The 12,934-nt window shown below is 39.6% G+C and overlaps 1 protein-coding gene across 2 annotated transcripts in view; it reads left to right on the forward strand.

The window, feature by feature from the left end:
• Positions 1 to 1,156: 1,156 nt before the first annotated feature.
• Positions 1,157 to 12,934, forward strand: part of LOC136883477 (peroxynitrite isomerase THAP4) — a 162,256-nt gene continuing 150,478 nt past the window's right edge. The window contains exon 1 of one of the 2 annotated variants that reach the window (XM_068229732.1): positions 1,157 to 1,420. In XM_068229732.1, the coding sequence (XP_068085833.1) occupies positions 1,259 to 1,420 (162 nt within the window). In that variant the 5' untranslated portion in view covers positions 1,157 to 1,258. The remainder of the gene's footprint in view (positions 1,421 to 12,934) is intronic. The other variant, XM_068229731.1, reaches the window with a different exon arrangement.

The following is a 12,934-nucleotide window of genomic DNA, read 5'->3' on the forward strand; positions in this document are numbered from 1 at the left end:
CCGATCCCGACGCTATTAGGTTTCCGAAGGGTAGGGAGTCTTTCATTATCACGCCCTTCGTGGCCATTGTCTTCCTTTGGCCGATACTTTCATTTTTCGAAGTGTCGGGTCCCTTCCAGTTTCTCTCTCTGATTAGTTTTATATAGAGGATGGTTGCCTAGTTGTACTTCCTCTTAAAACAATCACCACCACCTTGACGGTAATTTGGAAGCATATAACTAAACAAATGTTAAGTGCATCTCAGCAACCATCCATATATTGCAAATTGTGAGACCAAATAAATTAAAAAGGGACAAAACTCTTCATATTTCATGTTAGATAAGGTCTTAACTTATGAAACGATGTTATTTCTTCTCATAAAACATGTTGCAGCACACATAATCATAGAATTCATGTCAAACAACAGAACATGAACGCGAACCTAGCGGTGGAAAAGAGAAAAACTATTACCCCGCTTTTAATACAAGAAATTGGCTCTCTGTCCAGGCCTTCTAGTATCTAGTAGGCTTTAGTAGCACAGCGTAGACTCGTTCTAACTCCACTTGTCTATCTCACAGAAATCAGCTGACTTGTAGTGAAAAGTGCCAACGTTACAATTGTAGAAATTTTGTTTATGAAACAAAAATTTCTTACAAGTGTAGAAACATGCTCTTGTAACTACAACTTGTATACTTGTAACACTTGAAACAGGCCTCTGGGCTCATTTGAAGATAATTGGGTGGGTGTTGTAAAATGCAGTACGCCAGGAGCAGGAAGCGCATTGCTGCGCTATCTTTATTCTTTGCCTTGTTGCTACTTGGCGGTAGGCGGTGAGGCGGAACTACTGTAGTTACATGATCCTTGTACTGTAGTCGCCACTGTGCTGGGCCATGGGCTGTGCTCTGTGCTGCGCTAATAATACACAGAGAATGAGTAGCTAATAATCTGCCCCGACGCTTGTGCCGTTAATTCCCTACGTTGTTATGGCCCTATTATGGCGTTTCACACATTGATTCTGTGATTATTTCCTTTGTATCCGTACACCCAGATTTATACATATTCTGTGACAAGTGTCGCGTTGCATTATTTTGTTTACAGCTCATGAGCTCAACTAGTGGCTTGCTGTCAGCTGGCCATGGAGTTCACGATCAAGCAACGAATTTTCCTCGTGGAGTCGTTTGTGACATGTAATAATTATGTTGATCCCGTATTAAAATACATAAAAAAATATCCAGGTGCCAAAATTCCTACTAAGTCGGACATTTCGGAACTAATAGAAATGTGGCGGACTTACGGGACAGTAGGAGACGATATAGAGGACATAAAGAAAAATCATAGAGCTGAGAGAAATACGAATACTGAAGATCAAAGATTGAGAGGTTCAAATTTGTTAAGAAAGCCAACTAAAACCTATCGGCTTAAAAGGATTCGTTCTGGGAATGTAAGTGCAGTTAGCTAAAGTTTTATTTTTTCAAACTAATATACTAAGCAGTGAGTGTTTTTTAATTATCTCAGAAATTGTTAATCGTATGTAATATCTTACCCCCTCATACTCCTTTTAGTTTATTATTTTTTATTAAATTGGTCAGGTCATCGTAAAGATTCGATTGCGGATATGGAAAAGAGAGGTTAGGAATCCAACATTGCGCGGCTGTGACGTCAGAATTTGGTAAACAGAGCAGCCAACGTTCGCACATTAGCCTACTCAGCAATGTATCCTATTTCGAAGGTGGACAAAAATTTAATTACACCTGGACGGCAAGTACAAGAGATTTATGGGGGTTGTATGCTCTTTGGCTGCCAGCCCTGTAGACGACACCATAGATCTGCATAGACTTGTGGCCTGGTTAGGTTAGGTCAGGTCCGGCAAGTGACAAGATCATTGATGTACAATTTGAAACAGGGTGCTTTTTTATTTTGACCGACTATGTCAGCCCAGAGGACAGATATGACGTGAACTCTATCGGAGACAGTAGCTAATATGCCTTCACCATAGTCGGCCAATAGCAACACAGATAATGGTCAAGTTTGGCATATTCATACTGTCTCGTTTTAATTCTGTTATATGACTAAGAATACTTATAGGGAGAAGTCGGTGGCTTCTTGGCAGGCATAATCATAGTCATCATCACAAACCATTTTCAGTTGCCCACTTGTGGTGTACGAGCCCTCTCAATACTGTCCTGTCTTCGTACTACTCTTCTTCCATGAACTTGTCCTAATCATGTACTCTCTATAGTAGATCCTTCACTAAATGAATCCACTTTCTACTCTGTGTTTCCACAGGTGAGCTTGCAGTTCTGTTTGCTAGCATCCTCTTCATGTGTCCAGATCACTTCAGTCTAGATTCCTGGATCTTGCTGAAGAGAGAATCTCCTATTTGCACTTCTCATTCTTAATCTTGTCCTCCCTAGTCTTCTGTGCTATGGTGCAAAGGAATTTCATTTCAACTGTCTAGAGTTTTAAATTATTCCTATTGGTCACTGTGGTAGTTTCAAGGAGGTTGTGTGTAATAAGACTTTGGGAATGTCGCTTTGTTTTCAAGGTACCTGTTCATCCCACAAAAGCCACCTTACTTGATGGTAGAATTGTGTTGCCATGTTGACTCGTCTCATGTTTTGTCAGGTTGACTTGTGAGACAATGCTGCACCATCATCACTGCCGTCTTTCTTGCTAATGTTCAGGCTGTAGCTCTAAGACTCATTAATCCAATATTAACCACCAGTCTCTCCCAGTATTTGTTCTCAGCATCCTAATGGAAAGATGAGGTCTGTAGCTGCCCTTCCTGGCCTAAAACCGTATTGTTCTTCCTCTAGAAATGGTTCGACAGTATCTCTGATTCAGTTCTGTGGTTCTTTTTCTGGTATTTTCAGATTGCGAGACAGCAGTATAATACTGCCATAGTTGGTGCATTTATGTCTGCTTCCTTTCTTGAACAGAACATTATCTGGGATGATGTTTTCCTCCATATTGTGTTGAGCAGTCTGCACAACCCTGGGTTGCCGAAATTCCTGCTGCTCGCAGCATATCCGCGTTCAGTTTGTTTATGCCTATTGTCTTTCCTTTCCTCATGCTCTTCAGTGCCCTCTCAGTCTCCAGCCATGTGATTGCTGGTTCATTGTCTTGACTTAGCTCTTCTATATCCATTGTTACGGTTTCTGTTTCTCCATTCAGCAACAGTAGCTCTCAAGTTCTTCCCTGATTTATCCCTCATCTAATGCCAAATTTTCATCGTCCCATTGATCTTCAAAATATACTCTATACAGCAATTTCATGTTTCTTCTACTGTTCTCTTCCAGTCTGTATGAAGACTCATTTTCATTTCTCCTCTTTTTTGGCCCTCTGTATTTCCTGAAGTCTTCGGATTTCTTGGTCATTGCATTCTTGGCCCTTTTTTTTTTTATAGTCCCTTCTTTATTTGGTTCCTGTCTTTCACAGCTGTTCTGACTCTATTGTTCCACCACGGTGCCTCCATTTCCCTCTTGACTGAACTTTGAAAGTCTTCCACCCTCCCTCTCTTCCCACTCCTAGTAAAAAAAAAACATACATACATGCATTATCATTATAGACTGTTAGGCCTTTCAGCGTTCAGTCTGCAAGCCTCTGTGAATTTACTAAACGTAGCCACAACCCTCGATTTTCAACTAGGGGTGTGGCCTCATTTAGTTCTATACCTCTTATCTTTAAATCGTTAGAAACCGAGTCTAACCATTGTCGTCTTGGTCTACCTCTACTTCTCTTACCCGCCATAGCAGAGTCCATTATTCTCCTCTTAACTTTAATTCTTTTACTATATGTTAATTGTAATTTTAGTCTCTCCAAGCTTTTTAAATTTTATTTCATGTATAGGCCTATATAAATCAGATGCCAGTTTCTATTTTTAAGTTTAGATAATGGCTGATGATGCCTGAATTCAAGGCGAAACATGTACCATTTTAGTTAATATGCCAAAGTAAACCAACTAAAGTATGACATTTTGTATTAATTAGGTGGTAAATTCAATAAATTAACTTATTGATATTATTCCATTTAACCTATCCTCCTCCATTCGCCTCACCACGAAACGCTGGCAACCAGGCATGAGTTAGCTGGAAAATGTATAATGTCCAATAACGGACCATTTATATTGGTATTATAAATTTACTCATTCGGAACAAATATTTCAGATTCCCTATGGGAATCAACATCTATATCATTTGATGGCCAAGCAGGCATCAATTTTTGGTAATGGGACAAAGTCTCTCATAGTGCATTGGCACTGCCGGTGGCTACAATTAGCCTACGCAGTGGCCTCCACGGTATGCACTACTAGCCATGCGTCTTGGTAGGTGTGCTAGGTACCAACTGATGAGCCCAGCCTAGCACACAGGGGTGAAACGCTGGCAACCAGGAATGAGTTAGCTGGAAAATTTATAATGTCCAATAACGGACCATTTATATTGGTATTATCAATTTAGTCTTCGAGAGGCTAATTTTCATACCATACTCATTGCACCTATTTTCAAGTTCCAAGATATTACACTGCAGGATTTCGGCACAATCTGCCATTAAGACCAAGTCGTCAGCATAGGCCAGACTGCTTATTACATTTCCACCTAACTGAATCCCTCTCTGCCATTTTATACTTTTCAGCAGATGATCCATGTAAACTACGAACAGCAAAGGTGAAAGATTACAGCCTTGTCTAACCCCTGTAAGTACCCTGAACCAAGAACTCATTCTACCATCAATTCTCACTGAAGCCCAATTGTCAACATAAATGCCTTTGATTAATTTTAATAATCTACCTTTAATTCCATAGTCCCCCACTATGGCGAACATCTTTTCCCTCGGTACCCTGTCATATGCTTTCTCTAGATCTAAAAAACATACACACAATTGCCTATTCCTCTCGTAGCATTTTTCAATTACCTGGCGCATACTGAAAATCTGATCCTGACAGTCTCTCTGTGGTCTGAAACCACACTGGGTTTCATCCAACTTCCTCTCAACGACTGATCGCACCCTCCCTTCCAAGATGCCAGTGAATACTTTGCCTGGTATACTAATCATTGAGATACCTCGATAGTTGTTGCAATCCTTCCTGTTCCCTTGCTTATAGATAGGGGCAATTACTGCTTTTGTCCACTCTGAAGGTACCTTACCAACACTCCATGCTAATTTTACTACTCTATGAAACCATTTCATCCATGCCTTCCCACTATATTTCACCATTTCAGGTCTAATTTCATCTATTCCTGCTGCTTTATGACAATGGAGTTTATTTACCATCCTTTCCACTTCCTCAAGCATAATTTCACCAACATAATTTTCATCCGCCCCATTGGCTTTCCTGTTCGCAAGACCACTATACTTCACCATTTCAGGTCTAATTTCATCTATTCCTACTGCTTTATGACAATGGAGTTTATTTACCATCCTTTCCACTTCCTCAAGCATAATTTCACCAACATAATTTTCATCCGCCCCATTAGCTTGGCTGTTCGCAAGACCACCAGGATGATTTCCTTTTACATTGAGAAGATGTTCAAAATATTCCCTCCACCTCTCCAGTGATTCCCTGGGATCTATTATGAATTCACCTGAATTACTCAAAACACTGTTCATTTCCTTTTTCCCTCCCTTCCTAAGATTCTTTATTACTGTCCAGAAAGGTTTCCCTGCTGCTTGACCTAGCCTTTCCAGGTTATTACCAAAATCTTCCCATGACTTCTTTTTGGATTCAACAACTGTTTGTTTTGCTCTGTTTCTTTCATCTACGTACAAATCCCTGTCTGCCTCGGCCCTTGTTTGGAGCCATTTCTGATAAGCCTTCTTTACGTTTACAAGCTGCTCTCACTTCATCATTCCACCAAGATGTTCGCCTTTTCCCATCTTTACACACAGTTGTTCCTAGTCATTCCCTTGCTGTTTCTACTACAGCATCCCTGTATGCCACCCATTCACTTTCTATATCCTGAACCTGCTTACTGTTTACTGTTTGAAACTTCTCACTAATCATTTCCATGTACTTCTCTCTAATTTCCTCGTCCTGGAGATTTTCTACCCTTATTCTTTTGCAGACAGATTCCACTTTCTCCACCCTAGGCCTAGATATACTTAGTTCACTACAGATCAGATAGTGGTCTGTATCATCGAAAATCCACGGAAAACTCGTACATTCCTAACATTTCCTGAATTCGATGTCGGTTAAGATATAGTCTGTTATGGATCTGGTACCCCTAGCCTCCCATGTGTAGTGGTGAATAGCCTTATGCTTGAAGAATGTATTCGTAACAGCTAAACCTATACTAGCACAGAAGTCCAGCAAACGCTTCCCATTCCCATTAGCTTCCATATCTTCCCCACATTTACCAATCACCCTTTCGTATCCTTCAGTTCTATTCCCAACTCGCATTGAAATCGCCCATTAGCACTATTCTATCCTTGCTGTTGACCCTGACCATGATGTCACTCAATGCTTCATAAAACTTGTCTACTTCATCCTCATCTGCACCCTCACATGGTGAATACACGGACACAATTCTAGTCCTAATTCCTCCAACTGACAAATGTACCCACATCATTCGCTCATTTACATGCCTAACAGAAAAACTGTTGCGTGCAATGGTATTCCTGATAAAGAGCTCTACCCCACATTCTGCCCTTCCCTTTCTAACACCCGTCAAGTACACTTTATAATCTCCTATCTCTTCCTCGTTATCTCCCCTTACCCGAATATCACTTACTCCTAGCACATCCAGATGCATCCTCTTTGCTGACTCAGCCAGTTCTACTTTTTCTTCCATAAGCCCCATTAATATTGATAGCTCCCCATCGAATTCCATTTCGTCTGCCAAGTTGTTTCCAAGGAGTCCAACGCCTGTCAAATGGGAGTGGGACTCCGGTACTCCCATAGGTCCGAGGCTTGCTTACAACGGTCTGAGCTCGGTCGATTCATGAAGCAGGATGCTACCCTACTTGCACATAGTCCGAGTGAGGATCTCTCCTCTAACGGGTTATGGACCACCGGTGAATTGTATAGTCCTAGCCGCCTGAGCACAAGGAGGGCCATGACTCAGAATATGTCCGAGGTGCCCACTCCCATTCCATAGCAACTGGTATCTCGACTCTCAGGACCACTTACTAGGCCACTCAGCCGTTGCCCATGGTTCACGAACTAGGACGTGACTACAGTAACCCACAAGTATGAACCAAAAAAAAAAAAAAACTGAAGATGGTTTTCTGTGGTTTCCCATTTTCACACCAGGTAAATGCTGGGGCTATACCTTAATTAAGGCTACGGCCGCTTCCTTCCCACTCCTATCATCGCCATAAGACATATCTGTGTCGATGTGACGTGAAGCAACTAGCAAAAAAAAAAAAGTTCTAAAAAAAAGGATGATATAGTCAGTCAGTGTCCTGTACCTGCCATTGCACCTATACCATGTGACCTTGTGGGTGTCCCTTCACTATAGCCAGTCCTATGGGGTAAACACTATTACGATCATGTCCTATAAGCATGACATCCTCTTATTCAATAAATTAATTACAGTGATATAAAAATGAGATGTGGAAATTGGAAGAAGTTCAAGTAAAGATAAAATACAAGATAAGAATCCAGCAATTTGTATTCTTCCCTTCACTTAAGTGCAGCCAGCATCCAGTAATCGGGAGATAGTGGGTTCGAGCCCCACTGTCGGCAGCCCTGAAGATGGTTTTCCATGGTTTCCCATTTTCACACCAGGCAAATGCCAGGGCTGTACCTTAATTAAAGCCACGGCCGCTTCCTTCCACTTCCTAGGACTTTCCTATCCCATCGTCGCCATAAGACATATCTGTGTCGGTGCGACATAAAGCAACTAGCAAAAAAATGGTATTGTTCCCTAAGAGTCCTACTTCTTTTTCCTTTCCACTTAACCTTGCTTAGTAACAGTGTCGATATTTGACTCTAAACTTTGATATATTCTTCCTAGTTTTCCTGGTCGTGAGTGTGAAGTTCACAACCAGCATTCTATAGTCAGTGCCCGTACTTTCACTTGGGATGACCTTGACTTCGTGGATGTATTTGTCTCCTTGTTTGAGATGATATAGTCACCGGGCGAGTTGGCCGTGTGGTTAGGGGCGCGCAGCTGTGAGCTTGCATCCGGGAAATAGTGGGTTCGAACCCCGTTGTCCATGTCAGAGTTGTTCTGTCCTTCTGGTCAGTAATAACATTTCATTATATTTCAGTACATTTTCAGGGACTCTGATGTAGCTCATATATCATGAATGGTGGAAATACTTTATTTTCACTTGGAAATATAAATTTCTGTGTTGGGTCTGCAAAAGGTGTAAAGTCACTTGAGATTATAATAAGACATAATCATGTCTCTTACTATAAATAGAGGATAGTATGAACTGTTCTTCAAACATTCTTAAAATGTTCACATGTATACATTATACATTATGATTCTATACTTTCAAATGCAATTTTCTCGAAATGTTTTTATGTCTTGACACCTTTTGCACGTTCAACACGAATTTCTCAACTTTGATATTTCATTATTTGTTTTATTTTATTAAATAATCATTATTTGAGTCAATTAAACCTAAATATTTAATCATTATCAATTGCCAATGAGTATTTCACACTAATTTCTGCCTACTGAGATATATGTGCTTTACTAACTGGTTGGTGAATGGTAGTGTAATTTCAGTTTTTCTGTTCTCTGTCATTAAGCCACTTTTGGTCCAAATGCCAACGGCCGTAGCCGTGTTGAAACACCGGATCCCGTGAGATCTCCGAAGTTAAGCAACATTGGGCGTGGTCAGGATGTTGGATGGGTTGCCACGCGCTGTTGGTGGGGGGTAAGGGAATGGAGGAGCGGAAAGGAACTGGCCACCCTACCGCATGTAAACTCCGGCTCAGGAACACCTCTGCGGAGGTTCGGACCTGCCTTCGGGCAGGATTACCCTTACCTTACCTTGGTCCAAATATCTTGATTTCAGAAAACATCTGATTTAACAAGGTTTTCAGTCTTAGGTGTCAATATGTAGATCTCTAACACTTTTACTGCTTCAGCATTTTCAGCTTAGAGTCTTAAATTAGTTATATTAAACTCCTTTGTTATTGGCTTCAGGAACACTAAAAGCAGGAGATTGTTTTGTAGCTGTGCATTTCATTTAATATGCAGGACATATGTGATTTCTGTAGGCTACTTGCTGTAATCTGAAAATGGGTTAATACTGTTATATATTGCTTTCAAAAGGTCATGCCTTAGCTGGCTACAGGATAACCAACTTTGTCTCCTTAATTAAATATTCAAGGCACTTCATTAACAGCTTTTGAGAAATATAAAGTTAATGGACGGCATGAACACATAAATAACTGCAGGTTGTAGATTTTTGCACGAAGAAAGGTAAAAAGATTATAACTCTCCCCACACAAACTCTCCAAACAAAACACATTTTTCAACTTTAAGACCAACTTGATCTAGGTATTTTACGTTTGAGTCAGAAAGTGCACCAATGGTAGTCTGGTATACGTCAACAAGGCCCATAAAAATCAGTTATTATTTCAAGAAACCTAGTTCTCGACCTTACAAGGAGCATGCACGTGTTCGACTTAGCATCAATAGCCAAACTGAATTGCAGCTGTTAAAATGGTGAGACAGTTATAATTGCAACACCGTATTTTTGTATGTAAAAGTTGTTTTAAATGTGAGTCAGCTCGATGGGTAGACGGTGCATTTGTTCAGCAATTTTTTGTTGAAGTGCCACCTTCATGGGCACAGATTCATGTAATTGTAAATAAATTTTAAACTATTGGCTCCGTGCTCAATAAAAAATTGCGCGCACGCGAACAGTTTTAACAGAGGAAGAGCTAGATGACATTGGTGCGATTCTTGAACGGTCTCCGAATAAATCACTCCCAAAATTAGCACAATAAGTAGGGGTTTCGGTTTCTTCTGCACACAGAGCTACAAAGCTGGTACATATCAAACCATACAGCTTTACAATGGTCCTTTGTTTAAAACCTGCTAATCCAGCCACAAGAGTGAGATATTGAGAGTGGTATCTTGCATCATTGAATAATCGTTTTGATCGATGACCTTAGATGTTAGGCCTCTTTAAACAACATTCATTATTATCATCGAATGATTCAATCCACAGCTTAAGTTCTTTTCGGATGAGGCCTGGGTTCATCTTAATGGTCGTGTGAACAGTCGTAACTCTTGCTATTGGTGTGTAGAAAATCCTAATGGTGTTTATGAAGTCCATCTTTATGAAGGATGACACTTCCAGCGTCTTTTATAAAGTAAGATTTCATATAAGATTGTATACACGCTTAAAGCAGGGCGGCCGTGCGCGACGTAAGGTGGGCTGAGGGAGCTGCTGTAGTTAGTGGGGACAAAAAGCAAAATAACATTATTAAACATGATAATATGGTTTTTGAGCTTTTGACGTGTCAAGAAAACAAGGTGAAATTCTTTACGTTTTGTAAAGGGAATAAATGTAGCCTATAGTAAAGAATTAAAAATGACCTTGTAAGATTTTATCTGTAGTGATAAAATATAACCTACATGATGGTCTCGGTTTTGAGCCACTACCTAAGTTCATTGAATTTAGTACAGAGGAAGAGAGATATGTATGAATATTCCATTAAAACTCCTAAGTATGGAATATGTGCTAGCTGAATTACTGAGAACTTGGACCTGGATTTAAGAGATCCATGTATGAATAGCCATGGCTCATACTAGCTTTCTGAAAATGAGGAATCTACTGTGTGACAGATGCCTCAGCTTTGAGACATGTCACAATTTCGTCAGGTGCCATGTATATTCAGTGCTTCTGTACATCGCTGAAACATGGACTCTGAAATGCAACACCATTAAGAGAATAAATGCCTTCGAGATGTGGATGTTCCGTAGGATGTTTCAGATCTCATGGACTGACCACGTCTCCAATGCTGCTGTACTCAGACGCATGAGGAGGGAACAAATGATGTGTACAGTCAAGAGATGATGATGATGATGATGATACTTGTTGTTTAAAGGGGCCTAACATCTAGGTCATCAGCAAAGAAAGACTTTTTTGGGCATATTATTAGGAATGAAAAGTACAACCTTTAAATTGATCATGCAGGGTAAAATTGATAGACGTAGAGGTCGCGGTCTAGGACTAGATTCTAGTAGACTGATGAGGACAACCGAACATCGTACAGACTTTGCTGTGATTGTGACCAGCCTTCAGCCAAGAAGAAGATTAATATATTTGTATAACTTGTATCACAAATAATGTAATTAATAAAAATACTGTAACTAAAAAAAATATTATCTTTGCAAGTGTATTTACATGTAAATACTAGCACTAGTTATGATATAGTGGGTCTTAACCATTACATGCCACTTTTAAAGGTTTTCAAATTCCTCCAGAATTGCTTTAAACCCATCCTGTAGATTGTTATATTTACCATTTTTCACCAGTCATAATTACTTAGGCCTAACTGATAATAATGTTCTGTTAATTTGTAGGTGCCAGCAATGGGTATATATACATATATGTAAAAGGAAGGGCTTGGACACAGGATTTAAGAAATTTGATCTCTAACTTTTGAATAAAAACTACCATGTAGGCCTATGCTCAGATCATTTCCAAATAACAAGCTCAAACCCTAATTTACTAAATCAAGGGTGTGCTAAATCCTTTCCATTACCTACTTAGAATTATTATTAAGGCATGTTCTAACGAATGGTAATAATGGTGCTAAGCAGCTTATAGCTTCTATCGAACTTATAGGTTGATTGAAATCTACATCAACAGCAAGAGAAATCTCTCATGCCAGTCCTTAAAAAAGGTAGCAGTATCAAAACTTTCCTCCAGAAGATGTTGGTATCTCAAGGAGAATGTTATATGCTGAACAAATTACTCAGCAAGATAATTGACATAAGACTGATAATGAGCATAAATATTAAAAAGCATGACTTCACATCTCTGTAGAGATTAATTTTTTATAGTTATGCTTTTTATAGTCTATTAATAAATTGGTCAAATATTGAATGTGTTCAAACTGAAGGGTCCATAGTGTTTCATATACTCTAAATTTCACTATACTGAACATATAGACTGGTAGTGTAATGGTCATCGCAGTCACATGAAAATTGAAAGGCAGGAGGTTCGAATACTGCATCAGTCATATTCTAGTTTTTTTTTCGTAAGAAAATTATTATATGGTATAGGCTATGCATATGTCTAAACACCAATGCAATAAATTTATTACATAATTTTGAGAATTCCTCCTGCAATAATGCTCTGAAAGCATTCTTAGGAAATCCCTAACACTTCTTCCTTGCCTGAAGCATAATTTGCTTGATCCCAATATCCTTAACTAACTCCAACACATGCTAGATTTTGTGTTTCACAGTGATGGCTTGTTAATTTTGATGGAAGGGGTTCATCTATTTCATTTTTTTTTTAATTATATAGCACTTTCCCCATGGATATTAACTTGTTCTAAGATGAAATACAGTACATTCGGTATAAATCAGACCATAAGGATAAAATAAAACTTCCAGCTAAGAAGCCAAAAATGTTCAAGTCGATGGTGTTGCTACTAGAGAAAATAAATTCGAAGCTTGAATTCTGTACAAAACTACGTTTACAAGATCGGTCTTGCTTCAGGAACGATTAGACCTTCGCCAACTTCCCGATTACCTATTCTGTCACATAGCTCCCCCATTCTAAGGGCAACAAGGCATGCTAGTTCGGGAGAATAAGAATATGTAACAACTCCTCACTGTGTAACCACGATGCTATTCCTTCCGTCAATATTATTTATTTTACGTCCCAGTAACTGGTTTTCGGAGACTACGCGGTGCCGAAATTGTTTCCCACATTAGTTCTTTAACGTGCCAGTAATTCTAACGACACGAGAGACGAGACTGGCTGTTTGAACACCTTCAAATTAAATACCACCAGTTTGAACTCAGAAGGC

This window comes from Anabrus simplex, chromosome 11 (assembly GCF_040414725.1).
Source record: "Anabrus simplex isolate iqAnaSimp1 chromosome 11, ASM4041472v1, whole genome shotgun sequence".
In the NCBI taxonomy this organism is placed as follows: Eukaryota; Metazoa; Arthropoda; class Insecta; order Orthoptera; family Tettigoniidae; genus Anabrus; species Anabrus simplex.